Source organism: Dendrobium catenatum, unplaced genomic scaffold (assembly GCF_001605985.2).
Source record: "Dendrobium catenatum unplaced genomic scaffold, ASM160598v2 fragScaff_scaffold_880, whole genome shotgun sequence".
Taxonomy (NCBI): Eukaryota; Viridiplantae; Streptophyta; class Magnoliopsida; order Asparagales; family Orchidaceae; genus Dendrobium; species Dendrobium catenatum.
In genome coordinates, this window is record NW_021319342.1 from 651,266 (window position 1) to 667,047 (window position 15,782).

General features: G+C 35.5%; 1 protein-coding gene across 1 annotated transcript in view; it reads left to right on the plus strand.

Moving 5' to 3' along the window:
- The first annotated feature begins 167 nt into the window (after positions 1-167).
- Positions 168-15,782, plus strand: part of LOC110115873 (peroxisomal biogenesis factor 6) — a 26,287-nt gene continuing 10,672 nt past the window's right edge. The window contains exons 1-15 of the mRNA XM_020849272.2: positions 168-402; positions 541-810; positions 5,326-5,447; positions 5,539-5,627; positions 5,706-5,741; positions 6,032-6,134; positions 6,705-6,747; positions 6,851-6,951; positions 10,723-10,796; positions 10,921-11,417; positions 11,515-11,602; positions 11,719-11,850; positions 12,491-13,059; positions 13,133-13,271; positions 13,360-13,428. Of these exons, the coding sequence (XP_020704931.1) occupies positions 596-810; positions 5,326-5,447; positions 5,539-5,627; positions 5,706-5,741; positions 6,032-6,134; positions 6,705-6,747; positions 6,851-6,951; positions 10,723-10,796; positions 10,921-11,417; positions 11,515-11,602; positions 11,719-11,850; positions 12,491-13,059; positions 13,133-13,271; positions 13,360-13,428 (2,277 nt within the window). The 5' untranslated portion in view covers positions 168-402; positions 541-595. The remainder of the gene's footprint in view (positions 403-540; positions 811-5,325; positions 5,448-5,538; positions 5,628-5,705; positions 5,742-6,031; positions 6,135-6,704; positions 6,748-6,850; positions 6,952-10,722; positions 10,797-10,920; positions 11,418-11,514; positions 11,603-11,718; positions 11,851-12,490; positions 13,060-13,132; positions 13,272-13,359; positions 13,429-15,782) is intronic.

Consider the following 15,782-nt stretch of genomic DNA (forward strand, 5'->3'; position numbering starts at 1 on the left):
TAATAATATAATAACAATAATATAACGGCGGTAACGGCGGTCCTCACACTGATGAACACGCAATATTCCACCCAAGACCATTAATGTTTCCTGTAGCCGTCGTATAGCCACTTGGCCACAGAGAAGGCCATAGCCCGGGCAAAAGCAAGTTTTAAAAACGATCCAAAGCCCCAAGCCTGCACGCTGGGGTTTTAAAATGCGGGAACAGAGTTCAGAAGCTCTGCTCTCTGATTCTCTCTCGCCACCGAGGTATCGATTACGGCAGCTGTTGAGATCTCCAAGGATTCATTCAGCTATTTATCACTGGAATTCTAGGGTTTAGAACCGCAAGAGCCGCGCCTAAATATAGCAACAGAGGGAGATAGGGCAAAGCGGATTCATCGGATAACACGAGGACTACAAGTAATACAAATATCAATTAATCATGACCGCTCACGGATTCTTCCCTTCCTCCGATTTTCGATTTCCTCCTTCGATTTATACGGTTTGCTAGTGTTATTTGGGGAGGGTGCTGATTCCGCTCAATGCTTTGTATGGCAGGGAGGAGGAGAACTGGAGACTGCTTTGTTGAGGTGTTGCAGACGAAGAAGAGAGAATGGAGCCGAAGCGTATGCTGATGTCGGCGTTGGGCGTAGGACTTGGCGTTGGGGTGGGGTTGGGTCTTGCAGGTAGCCAGACGTTGGGGAAATGGGCGGCCCCCGTGCAGGCAGCTGGCGTGACGGCGGACATGATCGGGGAGGAGCTGATGAGCCTCGTGACGGACGGAAAGGAGAGTAAAGTTACCTTCAATGAGTTCCCTTATTACCTCAGGTAAATGAATGATGATAAAAGTTTTCATTTATTTATTTGTTTTTTTTTTCTCGGCATATCGTTTTCGTCTTCTATGCTCGCCTTGGGTTACGAATTGTAAGATCACTAGGAGGTGAATATGTACGGGTCTTGTGTAGAATGATCGGAGAACCGAATCCTAAAATCCAGCCTTCATCCTATCTACCGATTCTGTATTGCATATACCTAGTTCGTAAATATATATCAAAAGTGGGATATTTCGTTGCAAATTTTCCGAATTGATAAATAATTGTTTTCGACTTCCGAGTTCCAACCCTCTTCGGCACTTCTCGCCTTCACCCTTTTCCTATCCGGCTATCCCCGCTGCCTCCACTTCATACTATTTGCAAAATTTCTCAATAATGTAAGTTTATCTATATGTTATTTTAAATTTTAGCATTTCTGATTTAATCTTTTTATATAATTATTATTATGGATTAATCTTATATTAGTTAATAACCTTAAAACATAGAATTGGGCAGGTGCTTAAGGACCTACCTCATTTATTATGTTATATATAATTGGAAGATTATTTTCGATCAAGATTCCTTTTAAATCATTACATGTGTTATTAGAAGTGGAAGGCAATGTGGCTTCATGGTTGGGGGCCATGGCTCCCATTTCAATATGGGAAATTTGAGTGCATTAACTGTTAATTTCTATTGTTTATGATTTAATTTGCTCCTGTTAAATTCTAATAATTGCAATTTAATAAAATGGCATTTAAAAAATCTAAATCGTATTTTTACTAATTTATCCTTTATCTCGATTTGTTAAAATATGTATTGTTATTTTAAAGGCAAAATATTAAATTTCTAAGATATACATCACAAATTTTGAAGGTATTTGTGTATGGAAGTTTTAGATTTTTAATGGAAAATACTATAAAAATGAAGATATCAAAATAATTTTAAAGACAAAAAAGAAAATTTGAACAATTATGTGAAATATATGGATTTGTAGGAGTGATATAAAAGTTACATTTATTTTTTCAACGCGCGTGCCACACATTTTTTTTGGGATAGTTAGCGGATTCGAACACGAGCCGCGTGGGAGGAAAAATTTCGCTCAATCAGCGAGCTGCACGCACGATCTCCATGCCACAAATTTAAATAGATCTAGAGGAAAAGTACATCAGGTCATCTTGATAATTTTTTTCCTCTAAGTTGGTCTTGGTAAAATTTTGGCATGGAATGGTAGAAGTTTCAAGTTATTTCAACTCGGACAGAGCAATTCTCCTTACTAGTGGATTTTCCTTGATTTGTGCGATGAATTATTTCCATAATTAAAGTGAGCTCAACGATTGTTTTTTTAATAAGATTAAATAAATATTTTCCTTAGAGTAATACAAAGTAATCAATGATTTATTTTTATTAAAGTAGTATGTAGATTTCTGATGATATGCTGCAAAAATAGAGATCTAAATGTAATATTATTGGATTCTTATATTTATGAGGATAATATATTTTTAAAGATGCTTAATTTTTATCAATCTAATCAGTTCTCTGCCAAATATGTGCTAGCTGCAATAAGTTGATCGAAGAGATTAGTATGTAGATTTTCTGATGTTATATGTCAATATTAAAGATCTAAATGAAGTGTTTTTTTGGATTCTTATATTTATAAGGATACATAATATTTCAAAATTGCTAATTGTTTTATCATTCTAATTGTTTCTCTGCCAAATACGTGCTAGCTAGCAATAAGCTGATCTATAGTGACCATATAATTAATTAATCTAAACGAAATGAACGCAACAGTCTTGTGAGAGTTAAAAAACAAATTATTGAAGAGAGCTCCGCACGTGCATGAATCACCTCGCTAGGGGCGAAACCATGTAGATGTCAGGAGAGGAATTGCCTCCCTTAAAAAAAGAATTTAATTATAAGAGAGGTGCATTTAAATAATTTGTCCCCCCCTAAGCTTCTTACTTTTGCCCCTCTTTTGCCATAACCGCCCGTAATTACCCTCACAAAGCCTGCAAAAATTTCAAAACTATCCTTACAACTAAAATTTGTTCCGAGTGCGCTGCCCCCTTGGACCCCCGACATATCTGCGAAGCGTATAACAATCAAGGATATGAACTAATAGGGGTCGAACCAAATTCAATGCATCTCTAACATGTATTTTGTAGAAATTGAATGATTAATCAATTGTATCATTTTAATTTTTTTTTTTTGCATATAAATCATCCATACTTCAACCTAAATTTTGTTTATTAACCTAAATTTTGTTTTAGAATAAACAAATCATCAATGATTTTTCTTTTTGGTAGCTAATATCAAGCTTCCTTTTTGGTGACATATTTTTTTGTAATGAAGGGTAGAGCCAAATTTGAGGCAACACCAACATTTACTTATAAGTTTGGTCCTCCTGAAAATTAAGTCTAGTTCCGCCCTTGCACCTCGCCCATGCTTTTCATGCTCACAACAACTTGACAACATCAATTGGAGCCCGCGTGTGTGTGGGCAATTGATCATAATTTATTCCTAGCATGTTTCTACAGTGCACAGTCCAGTGGGGAAATGAGGGGCTTTTTACTTAGTTTGAGAAAATTCTTCTTATAATTTTGTATAGATTGAAGTTTACTTTTAAATTTTCTTATAATAATTTATATTATGAATGTTTTGCAGCCCTACATTTAAATAAATAATCTCTTCCCCATTCACGTTAAATTTTTATTCTGTGGTGTGTATTAGTGCTACCTTTTGACCTGTAAAGGATAATCAAGATTTAGACCGTCTCTCCTTTGACGCGACTATGACAAGTTGTTGGGACCACACTGTCAGATTGACGTTAAGGGCAAATTGTCCAAGAATATCACAGCAGAAGAGTAGTGCAGTACTATTCTTTTTATGGACCAATGTGCATATAGTGATTTTTAATTATAGTTTCGTTGGTTCTGGTTATGAACCCTGGGAGAAGCTACATGGTAGTGCTGCATTAGCAAATTAGTTAGGTTTTCTTTCTGAAATGTCAGTTAAAACAAAACACTCTTTATGGCTATGAAACTAGTACACCATTATAGTTAGGCCATTGAAATCATATAAAACTTGTGTATAAACTTGGTAAGGCGTATGGAAATTTTAGTTACACCGTAGCCTACAGTTTCTTATCAAACAACTGGGTCCACGTTCGACTAAAAGAAGCCAAGAACTTCGTTGAAGCCATTATCTAACAATTTCCAAGGCTAAGGCCAACTTTTTCAAGGCTTTTTGTTACTGCTAGATAATTAATATCATGATCCTTGTATTGCATGTTGGTTTTCCTTTTTAGTTTTACTATCAGTTGCAGAAGAATTAGCTTGGTTGCAACTACCATTTACACCTACTTATGATGATCCCTCTACTGTGGATCATTTTCATGACTCATATGGCTCTCCAGACCAGGTAAGAATTTGGATCATTTTAATGACTCGTATGAGTATTTCAGATCAGTTTTCTTATGAGAAAAGATCTCTGTGAAATTGCCGCTTTTCGGTTTGCATTGGAGAGTGAATATGTGCCTATTTGAACTTGTTAGCTGTTTATTTTTTTTATTGTTGCGCATGCAATTATTGTCCTTTATCATTGATGTAATTTTACTTTTCCTTTGTTTAATGAAGTTGAAGTTATGAAACATGGGCCTTTACAATGAACCGTTCGTAACTTAAAGCCAAATTATTTAGTTATATTTTGTTGAAAATTTCTGAAAAGATTGATTCATTTTACTTTTTAATTTTATGTTTTTTAAACAAAAAATGTTATTGTCACTTTTGTTAGTTGTTGATTATTTTATAGTAGTCAATTCGTTGTTTACTTTGCGGTTACTATCATTGAGCTTCCAAGTAAATTTGTAATCTGAATCTTTAAAACTTTTACGAATGTATGCGGAAGGTATTATGAGTTATTGGATTGATTTCCATATAAATATTAAAATGTGTTATAGTAGAAATTTATAATTATTATTACTGTAATATATTCTCATTATTAACTATATCTTAATACTCTCTTCCATCAGCTATATATATAGAAACTCTTATATCAACATATCATTCAATTGCAATACAGGCAGCGGAATTCCAGCTTTTCTTACAACTTCATGTCTGGAAAGTTCATTTCCATCTCTTGGTTGATATTATCTGACCTTCATTAGAGTTGTGTCCATTCTTCTTATTTTCATGAAAAAGCTGAAAAAATATTGTCATATAAGTAACAATGTTGGAAGAATACTTTTCTAAACTATGGTTAGGAATCATGGTTCAATTGTACTACTACCTTATATATTGTTGACAGATTATTTACAGCTGCTTGTCCAATATACTGAACTTACACATGAAATACATAACAGATGCAATTATGATTTACATTTAATTTTCTAGATCTTAATTAATTTGGTTAATTTATCAATATTTTTAGTTTTATAAATTGATATTTGAAATGATTTGCAAATCTATTATTTTGATTGTTTTATTGAATCTTTCAATTCATATGTATTGGCTTTTCTTGTTGACAACAGTGAGCAAACACGAGTGGTGCTGACGAGTGCAGCCTTTGTTCACTTGAAGCAAGCTGAGTTCTCTAAGTTCACACGAAATCTTTCTCCCGCAAGTCGAGCCATTTTACTCTCAGGGCCCACAGGTATTTTTCATCGAAAATCATATTTCATGTCTTTTCTATTGGTAATTTTTTGAATGCTTGACACTAATTTTTAAGAAACTTCTTTGTAAAGAACTTTATCAGCAGATGCTTGCGAAAGCTTTAGCTCACTACTTTGAGTCCAACTTGTTACTGTTAGATGTATCAGATTTTGCACTTAAGGCAAGTGAATGCTGTTATGCTGTTATTCTTGTTCTTGCATTTTTATCACATGTTGATTTACTTTATTGTTGGCATCAGGTCCAAAGCAAATATGGATTTGCGAACAAAAATTCTGTAAGTTTTCAATGACTTGTCTATATTATTATTGCTAAACTTATGCCATGTTTTAGTTGTATCAACGAGACAAAATTAATTTCTCTTATATGTTTTATGATTTTTTATCTATGTTGATAATATTCATGTTAGGCACATGTAATCATAGCTTTTTTAATTCTTATGCATAATCTTAATGATAAATAGGTTAAAACGGGAATCTGTGCCTTCTTTCTTTTCATCTATTGAGAACTTGTTTCATGCTACTTTTCATTTTTATTTCATGGCTGCCTTTTTTATTGAAATGGCAGGCTTTTAGAAGGTCCATTTCTGAGTCAACGCTTGAACGTTTAACCAGCATAATTGGATCATTTTCTATTCTTCCTCAGGAAGAACCAAAAGGTTCTTTTTCAGGTACATTTTATGCATTGTTATATTCTTTTACTTGTTCGGTGTTCCTGCTTATGTGAACTTGGCATCATTGTTCAGCTCATGTTGTCTCATGTTATATCTATATTGTTAAACCATGTAAATGTATGATTTATGCAGTTAATATGGAAATAACTTTAGCATTCCTATTTGTCTTTTTTTTAAGAATGAGTATTGTTTGTTGGAGTGCTTGGAGGCTTTATGCATAAAGTCATCCCCCATAATATCCTTAGTTTAGTTCTTGCTTGACAAATACTGTGGATGCTCGATGCTAATTCCTTTTCTATATTGATTAGAGAAGAAAGGAATTAGTTAAAGTTTATCATCTATTGCTAATTTTTTATTGTGGTAATTTTGTAATCGAAAAAGGTTTTTTTTAGTGAAAATTTGGTGTATTCAACTAATCTGAAATATTAAATTTATCCAAATTTAGCTTGGACTCTTTTTTTTGTGACCTTAGCAAGCCCATCATATTTTTTTTTCACGTTTTAAGTACTTTTCTCTTGACTAATTTTGATTTGTTTTTTCTTACTTAACTTCATTTTCTCTGTTTAGGATCTTTGCATAGACAAACCGGCGGATTAGATTTAAGATCAAGGTACAGTAAATGTGAGCTTCTTTAATGAAGATTAGAGAGCACACAAAGATTTAGCACTTTTTTTATAAAACTTATCCAAGTGTCTATTTTTGGCTTTTTCTAGGGGCCTAGAAAGCTGCGGGAGTATTTCAAAACTTCGTAGAAATGCATCTGCCTCGGCTGATATTGGTAGCCTTTCATCAGAGTCCACTTGTATGAATCAAGGTGATTATGCTTTTCTTGTATATCAGCTATGGTTCTTAATAAATATAATGTTTTTTTGTCTTAAGGGTACTAATTTGTATGTAAAAAGTTGGTTGCCAGTTAACTACATGATGCGGAATTGCTCCTGTCCTCGCAAAGTGGCTTTTGTTTTGAGGGTTTCCAGTTTTGGTTATCCCTTATTTTCTGGGTACTACTTCCACTTGTTATGGTGTGGCTTTTGTGAGCCTCTTGCAAGTTATCTCGTGCATAGTTATTTGTGTGTTTCATATTTTCTGGGGATATTTTAAACTGTGGTCGGAATTAATTTTGGATTTGTTATTAATTTGAATTGAGCTAATCCTATGCAATGTTATTTGGAGTTTATAAACAATTAATCTGGAGCATGTAATTTACAGCTATAGCTTCAATAAAACTAACACCACAAAAATAGCAAGTAATTATCTTGGACACGGAAAGGGATAAGCACATGGAGAAGGCATCAAGGAAGCCACATGTAATCAACAAAGAACCGATTGGTGCAACTTTGAAAGCCAAAACCAAACAAATGTCCCAACAGCAGCAGAATCCCAATTGAATGGTTCAAAATAATAATTACAGCAACTGAATCACAATTGAACTACCCAAAATAATAATATCAGCTACTGACCAGAGAGACAAATAATGAACTGAATTAGGGATGAGAATCAAAACCAAATAAATTAATATCAAACTAACTCTGACTTGAGAGAATAGTCCATTATCTGCAGTGATCATTATCATAGACATGTTTATACCAAAATAAATTAACATGAAATAAAAAAATGTGAAATAAGAACAACTAAAGTAAATATCAATGTACTTCAATAATGTTGCTGTTGGATTAAGTTATTATCTCGATCGCTTGTGTTTTAATAATAGCTTTTAAATTAGATGCCTGAAAGTTATAAGATGTTAACTCTAGGAAAGTGTTCGATGTAATATAAATAATAGAATCCTCTGCCTGGAGAGGAATTGAATATCTGTAAATTAATCTTTGGAAGGAGTATTGTTATAAAACGAAGTGCTTAATGAATTGCATGAATATTGAAGTTTGGAAGAGAATCAGCATAGAATAACGCAATTAAGAATATATAAGCCCTGAACTAAGGAAAAGATGGTGACTAGAAGGAATGTAATGCAAGCAGAGCATTTAGGAGATGGGATATGTAAAATGTATGCGGTTTCAATTTATAATTGTGAGGATTTATTTTTTTTTGCACAACAGGATTTTAATTGTGGATTGCTAATCTAGTATGATTATTTTCATAAGGTTTTTGAAGAGAAACCATATATTGTTTGAATGGGGTTTCCACATAACTTGGTTTTGATGAGAATGATTTTTTGGATAAGTGTAAATCAAAACCAAAACACATCGATTACTTGTATTCCAATGGGAATTTAAAGGCCAAAAAGTCATCCCCACCTAAATTTCCCTCGGGATGTCCTGAGGGATTTTTTTTTCCTATGACTGACATGAGAAAGATATGGATATGACTTGGAAAAATAACATGCCATGTCAAGGACATAGTGCTCTTCGTTATATTTAAAAATTATTCACTAAAAGGTTGCATAAACATCTTTTTTTTTTGCAAAATTCCTATCTTATTTTGCACGATATTGTGGAAGTAGAGTATTTGTTACCATCGAATTGCCATACTTACAACACAATGCATATAAAACAAGATTGGGAAGGTAATACAACTTTGCAGTAATACAGTGACAAGAATATACACCACAATATGTAGGATATAATGCAACAATGATTGCTAAGCAAGTGCTAGTGATGAGGACATCCTACCGTGGAAAGTTTATCAGAGAAGGAATCAGAGATCGATGACCATGATTAGTCCACTTTATTTTTGATTTATTATTTGTATTTGATTTCTTTATGTATCTTTTCCGTTTTTACCCTCACTTGAGGAAGTAGGCTTATTTAACCCTAGGGGGTACTTTTGTCTTTAGAAATGTTATTGTATTTTGACTATTTATAATCCTTTCCCCTCCTTTGAGAGTATGATGATTAATATTATGAAAATTTTAGCACTTGTGTTCGTGGAGAGTTGTGAGAATTTTTGGAGAGTTTGAAGTCCTTAGGTGAGGGAAAAGCAATACTCATAAGCCGTAGGAAGCGTCCGGGCTCGTAGTTCTTCTCCCCTCCTAGAAGGCGGCCCAAAACTTCCCTTCCCTCCTCCTACCTGCCGGCCCAAGATCACCCCTACACCTCTTAGTCACTGGCCCCAACCCCCAACCCCTCCTAACCGACGACCCAAGACCACCTTCCCCTCTCGTAACCGCCAACCCCAAATCCTCCCCTTCAAGCCACCGTCCCCCTCCCTCCTTCCCCTTGAATCCAAATTCATCATAACATTCACCACTTTTCTAAATTATCTCTTTGTAAATTTGGAAGGTCAATTAATTTAAATTTGAATTTATTTGAATTTGAAATTCATTCCTTAAATAAGATGAGTTATATTAGGAAAGTCCCTCCAATCAAGGTCATTTGAATTTGAAATTAAATTACAGAGATAATTGTATTAAAGTCTCTTTCTTAATTTAAATTGGTTTTGATTGGTAACTCATTTAAGCCCCTCAATCCCCTCAAATCTTCATTAAATCATGTGGGCCCCTCCCTTCCCCTCCTCTCTCTCTCTCTCTCATCTAATTATGAGGCCCATTAAATCTCCCCAATCAATCGATCAATTCCTTATCTAATTGGAAATCATTTCCGAGATTCCCTAAATCAAATCCCCCATTCAAGCTAGCCGTTCCCTTTTCCTCTCTTTTATTTCTTGTTTTGTTTTCCCCAATTATTTCCCCTTAATTATTCACTCCCAAGTTTGGAGATAATTTCCTTCTTCCTTGGGCCACCTATCACCTCAAATCCCTCCACCATTGATGTTGCTATGTGCAGCCCATAGTTTTCCATAGCCCACCACCAAATCCCCTAACCATAATCTCACTTACTCCAAGAGTGGAACTTCATGCACTTGCTGTCCAAGGTTTCCAAGACTTGCGGGATTGTTGTCCAGAATTTCTCCAAACATCAGAGTGCTATCCAAACTCTCTGGAGGTGCCAGATTGCAGTTCGAATTTGTGAGAAGACTTCACATTATTGCCCTTCCTTCAGAAGCAACCACACATCATCGCCGTTGTCTCGTATCTCCTATTTTTGGGTAAACTCTCTCCCTTCCTTGCAGCTCTTAATCCTCCTTCAATCTTGTCATCATTTGATCATGAAGATCTATCTGCACAACCCAGATTAAGAGTGTAAGTGAGCGGATTCCTTTTAGTGACTATTCTAATTGTTAAATTAGGGATTCCTTTTGAAAACCCTAAATTCGCATGGTATAATTTGATATGATTGTTTTACATTTCTAATCTTTTCTTGTGTAATGGATTGTCGAAGCTTAATCACCAATTTGTTGGCTTAAACTTTGCTAAGAAACATGAGAAGTTAATTAATTGCAAAGTTCTATTCTTGTTTGTGTAATTTCCAATCGATTGCATTTGCTATTACATATAGTTCTACATCAGCTAGGTTTAGCTTATTGGTAATGTGAAGAGAGTGGTAATAATTGCTTTAGAGTGTTTTGCCTATGTGTGGTGGTTTGAATGTATATGGATCTCTACCTTTTCTATCCAACAAAAAGATAGTTGAGAGTATAATTGCCTTTAATGTTTTTTTTTTCATAAATATTGATTACAACTTTGGTGGTCTTTTTTCTCTTATTTGTATGACTGTCATCAATCTAGCTCTTCCTGTCCCACCCAAGCGCACCGGAAACTGGACTTTTGATGAAAAGCTGCTTATACAAGCACTTCACAAGGTACATAGTATTTTGTATAACGTTTTTTCTTTCTAATTATAGAAATTCCTTGGTTTTTTTTTTTGAAAAGCATTTATTCTTGAGTTTGTTTGAGAAAGATGGTGATCTTCACAGTTATATGCAGGTTCTTGTTTCAGTTTCAAAAGATAATCCTATCGTCCTGTACATAAGGGATGTTGAGGGTCTAGTTTTCAGATCCCAAAGGATACATTCTATGTTCCAAAAAATGTTGAAAATGTTAACTGGACCGGTGTTGATACTTGGTTCAAGGATCGTTGAATCGGATACTAATTATGGAGAGGTGGATGAGAGGCTCGGTATTTTGTTTCCGTATAACATAGAGATTAAGCCTCCACAAGATGAAAGTCATCTTGTAAGTTGGAAATCACAATTGGAAGAAGACATGAAAATGATGCAGTCTCAGGATAACAAAAACCACATTTTGGAGGTGCTTGCATCCAATGATTTGGACTGTAATGACTTGGGTTCAATATGCTTAACAGATGCAATGGTTATAGGCAATTATATTGAAGAAATTGTAGTTTCCGCTGTCTCTTATCATTTGATGCATAACAAAGATCTTGAGTACAGAAATGGAAAACTTGTCATTTCTTCAAAGAGGTAGATAGTTTATGTTGATTTACTCGAGTTTACTGACTTCTTCAATTATCTTCTCTACATTCTTTTTTTTCCCTTACTATTTATTTCCTTACAACAGTTTGTCCCATGTACTAAGTATATTCCAAGAGAATAAGCTTGGCGATAAAGATTCTCTAAAATTGGAGACAAATACTGATGCAACAAAGGTGCGCCTGCTTGCTTTTACTGTATTTTGTCACATTTTCAAATATATAGATGCACGATAGATTTCCTTCTTTTCTTGGAAAAAGGCGAACTTAAATTTTATTTATTTATTTATCAGGAGGATAATTCAGAAAGTGAGAACACAAAAAAACCTGAGACGAAATTTGAAGGCACTTCTGAAAACAAAAGTGAATCAGAGAAGTCAGGTGTAGCTGCTAAAAATGATGGGGGTTTATTGCCAAAAGCAATTGTGAGTTATCTTAGACATCAGCATCATTATCATTAATATCATCAAGATCATTAGCTTTATCCCAATGATATCGTATCGGGCTGGTCTATACTTTTTCAGTCTTCATTCATTCCCATTAATTGCTTGCATGAGATGGTAGCTGTTCTTCTAGAATTTTTTTTTTGCACAACTTATATCCAGATTAGCTTTCGTATACTCTTTTTTCTCCTAATCCCTTCACATTAATTTTATTTACTTATCTTGTTGATTCAACTTCTATCATTTTCTTCTTTTGCTTCTAAAAATCATGAATCATCTAATAGAAGCATCCAATCGGGTGTTTTTAATTTCTTTTGCTCTTTCTATTTTAACTCTTCTCCAAACTTTGTTTACGTTTTTATAACTATAATGAAAGTTCTCGTTGTCTGGTCTAAGGGCATATCTATTGCTTGGTAATGCAATGCTCTATTTTCATTCTGCAATCAACATGTGCGTACTTGAACAAATATGTGCTTACTCTTCCTGCATACGTTTTTTAGGGTGACTCTTTTCTTTTTTTGCGGGGTTTAGGGTTGGGATAATGATGTCTTATTTTCTTCTCTAATTAGCTTACTCCTTATATCTTAAAGAGGATTGACTTCAATTGCACTCTTGTATGTAGGAATTTCCTCCAGACAATGAATTTGAGAAGCGCATCAGATCTGAAGTGATCCCAGCAAGTGAAATTGAAGTAACATTTGATGATATAGGTGCTTTGGATGATATAAAAGAGTCCCTTCATGAGCTCGTCATGCTTCCGCTTCGGAGGCCAGACCTCTTTAAAGGAGGTCTCCTTAAGCCTTGTAGAGGAATACTACTTTTCGGACCTCCTGGAACTGGGAAGACTATGCTGGCAAAGGCCATTGCAAATGAAGCTGGAGCAAGTTTCATAAATGTTTCAATGTCTACCCTCACATCAAAATGGTTTGGTGAAGATGAGAAAAATGTGAGGGCATTGTTCACACTCGCTGCGAAAGTTTCACCCACTATTATTTTTGTGGATGAGGTTGATAGCATGCTTGGGCAAAGATCAAGGGCTGGTGAGCATGAGGCAATGCGGAAGATTAAGAATGAGTTCATGGCTCATTGGGATGGGCTCCTGACAGAAGCCGGGGAAAGAATCCTTGTTCTTGGAGCAACAAACAGACCATTTGACCTTGATGAAGCAATAGTTAGGAGGTTTGAACGCAGGTTTGTTTTATTTTTTTTGGTATTTATACATGATCTCTTGGACATACCTTCAATATTTCTGTATTATGCGCAGGATAATGGTAGGCCTGCCATCTGTTGAGAGCAGAGAACTGATTTTGAAATCACTTCTGTCAAAAGAAAAGGTTGAAGATGGACTCGAATATAAGGAACTTGCAGTAATGACAGAGGGATATAGTGGTAGTGATCTTAAGGTTTGTAGGTTTCATATGATTTGTGTCTTATTAGATGGTATAGGTTTTCAACTAGTTATCACTTACTGAAGGAAAATTGTTTTAGCAGAATCTGTGCATGACAGCAGCATATCGTCCTCTTCGGGAGCTAATTAAGCAAGAAAGGCAGAGGGAATTGGTAATGACTGTTCACCTTACTGCTTAGCTTTCAAAATTTTAAGAAATTGGTACTTCTTAAATATTCAACTTTGGTTTTATCCTTGACAACTAGTATTTTGACCTACATAATTGGACACAATAGAGGAAGTAAAGTTAGCCTTACTCAGCCTTACTCTCTTTGCCTAATAAAGGGTTGTGAGTTTGGTGCCTGGTTCTGAGAGCTTTTGCCTTGAATGCTTAAAATAAAGAAATGCCATTGTACTATATTCATCTGGGGAAATTTGATGAATGGTCTGAGCCTTTAAGACTAGGTTGCTGACTCTGTTTTATTTGATAAAAGGAATATATCCAATGAGAACTACGCTCTATTCTTGCTGGAAAAAAAACTTAAGTTGGTAGTAAACTCCTGTTGTGAATAGTTTGTCCTAATTTGTTTACTCGTTTTAACTATACTATAACAACAACAAGCCTTTATCTCACTAAGTGTGGTTGGCTTATTTTACCTACATTTAAAAGAAATACCGAGTAAATCTTTTGATGCATGCATGATATGCTTCTTGGCAATCTTAGAAGGAAAAACACCTTTAGAGTAGGTGTAGACTCCCAAGAGAGGAAGAGAAGAGAGAATTTAGAAAATCATTCATTCCATGACCAATTTCTTACAACAATTGGGTAATTAAACTTTTACTATCTCAATAAGCGAGCTTGAGTTTGTGAGCTCAAGCTCGAAGCTCAATAAGCTTGACTTGCGAGCTTTTTATTGAGTTGAGTTTGAACCGGCTCGGCTCACTGACACCCCTAAGCATCACAAAAAAATTGATTGTGATGATCATATTGCTTAAGGAGAGATAATATGACTTAGGGTTTATGTATTAGAACTAAAATTGAGCTATATGTTCCTCTATAATTTTCTTCATAGTTGATGCTTTCTTAAAATATTGTTGTTGCATTAATTATCTACTTTATGCTGCATTAAATTTTTTAGAGGGCATTGAACTACCATGATTTTCTTCAATTTTAATTTTGTCATGCTAAATGCAGTAGTTTCTTTAGGTAAGATGGAACAAGAGAATGATTGTTTTTCAGAGTTGCATTTGGTCCATTCCATAAACCTTTTGTCACGTCATGGTAACAGAATTTTGAATTGCTCCTTTGGTGGAGCTTGACCAAACTCTTATAAAACCCTGGTGGGCACATGTTAACACTACCTAGTGCTATTTTATATGGTGCAAATTGGTAGAGCCAAAAAGGAAACAAGATATTGGCAAAATAATATCTTCTTTTTTTGACAAGTGCTGATTTATGACTGGCCGATTGATCAAAATTAATCTATAAATGTTGACCTCCACGATTAAAATAAAAAAAAATCAAAATCAAATCCCATACCTGCTCTGTTCGTCGCACGTCGTCGCTGCTCTTCCCACGATCCTCGCATGTCGCTCGCACGATTGACGCCGCATCCGCCATGACTCTGCACGACGAGCTCGCGTCGTTAAATGGCCACGAAAAGGAGGCCTTCGGCCTCTTTGACGCTCCTCGATCTTTTCCGCTCCCATTCTCCCTCTCGACCCCGCTCTGACAACGACGTTCCCTTCCAGTCGATTGGGAGTTGCGACACCTTGGATCGGAAACAACCGCAGGAGCTCGCTGGCTTTGGAGCTTCGACGACTCGCCCTCCCGGTTGGGCTGGACGTTACGACGTTTCGATCGGAAGTGGGAATGGGACCTGCTCGATGTGCAGGAGTTTTCTCTCTGTCGTGTGCCTCCGACCCCGCTCCCTCAGGGTCGCCCGACCTTTCTCCTTCGACTGGCGTTCCCTTCCTGTTGAGAGGGAAGTTACGACATTTTGATTGGAACAAGAACTGGAGCTCGCTGTTGTGTAGATAACTTTCTACCTTTAGCGCGCCTCTCTGGCCCTTTGTGGCTGTTCGATTACACTCCATCCCTGACGTTCCTTTCCTGTCGGATTGGAAGCCGTGAGATTTTGATCAAAAGCAACAGTGAGAGCCACTCGTTGTGAAGGTAACTTGATCCCTTTCACGCACTGCGTCGACCAAACCCCGTCGATCCGCCGAACAGAGAAGGGAAGGAGAGGGATGTTTATTTATTTATTTATTTTTGTTTATTATTATTATTATTATTATTATAGTAATGATAATACTAATAATAATTATTATTAATAAATCTCAACCTCACGATCCAAAAAGAGCTCCACAGCTGTGAACAGTAATCCGTGGGAAGACTACCTGGATTACATCAATTCCTTCCATAGTTGATTTATTGATTTAGGAATAATTGTATTCTCATTATTATAGAATTATTTGTTTCCTTATCAATACACCTTGTATAGATCTATAAATAGGGAGTGGATTG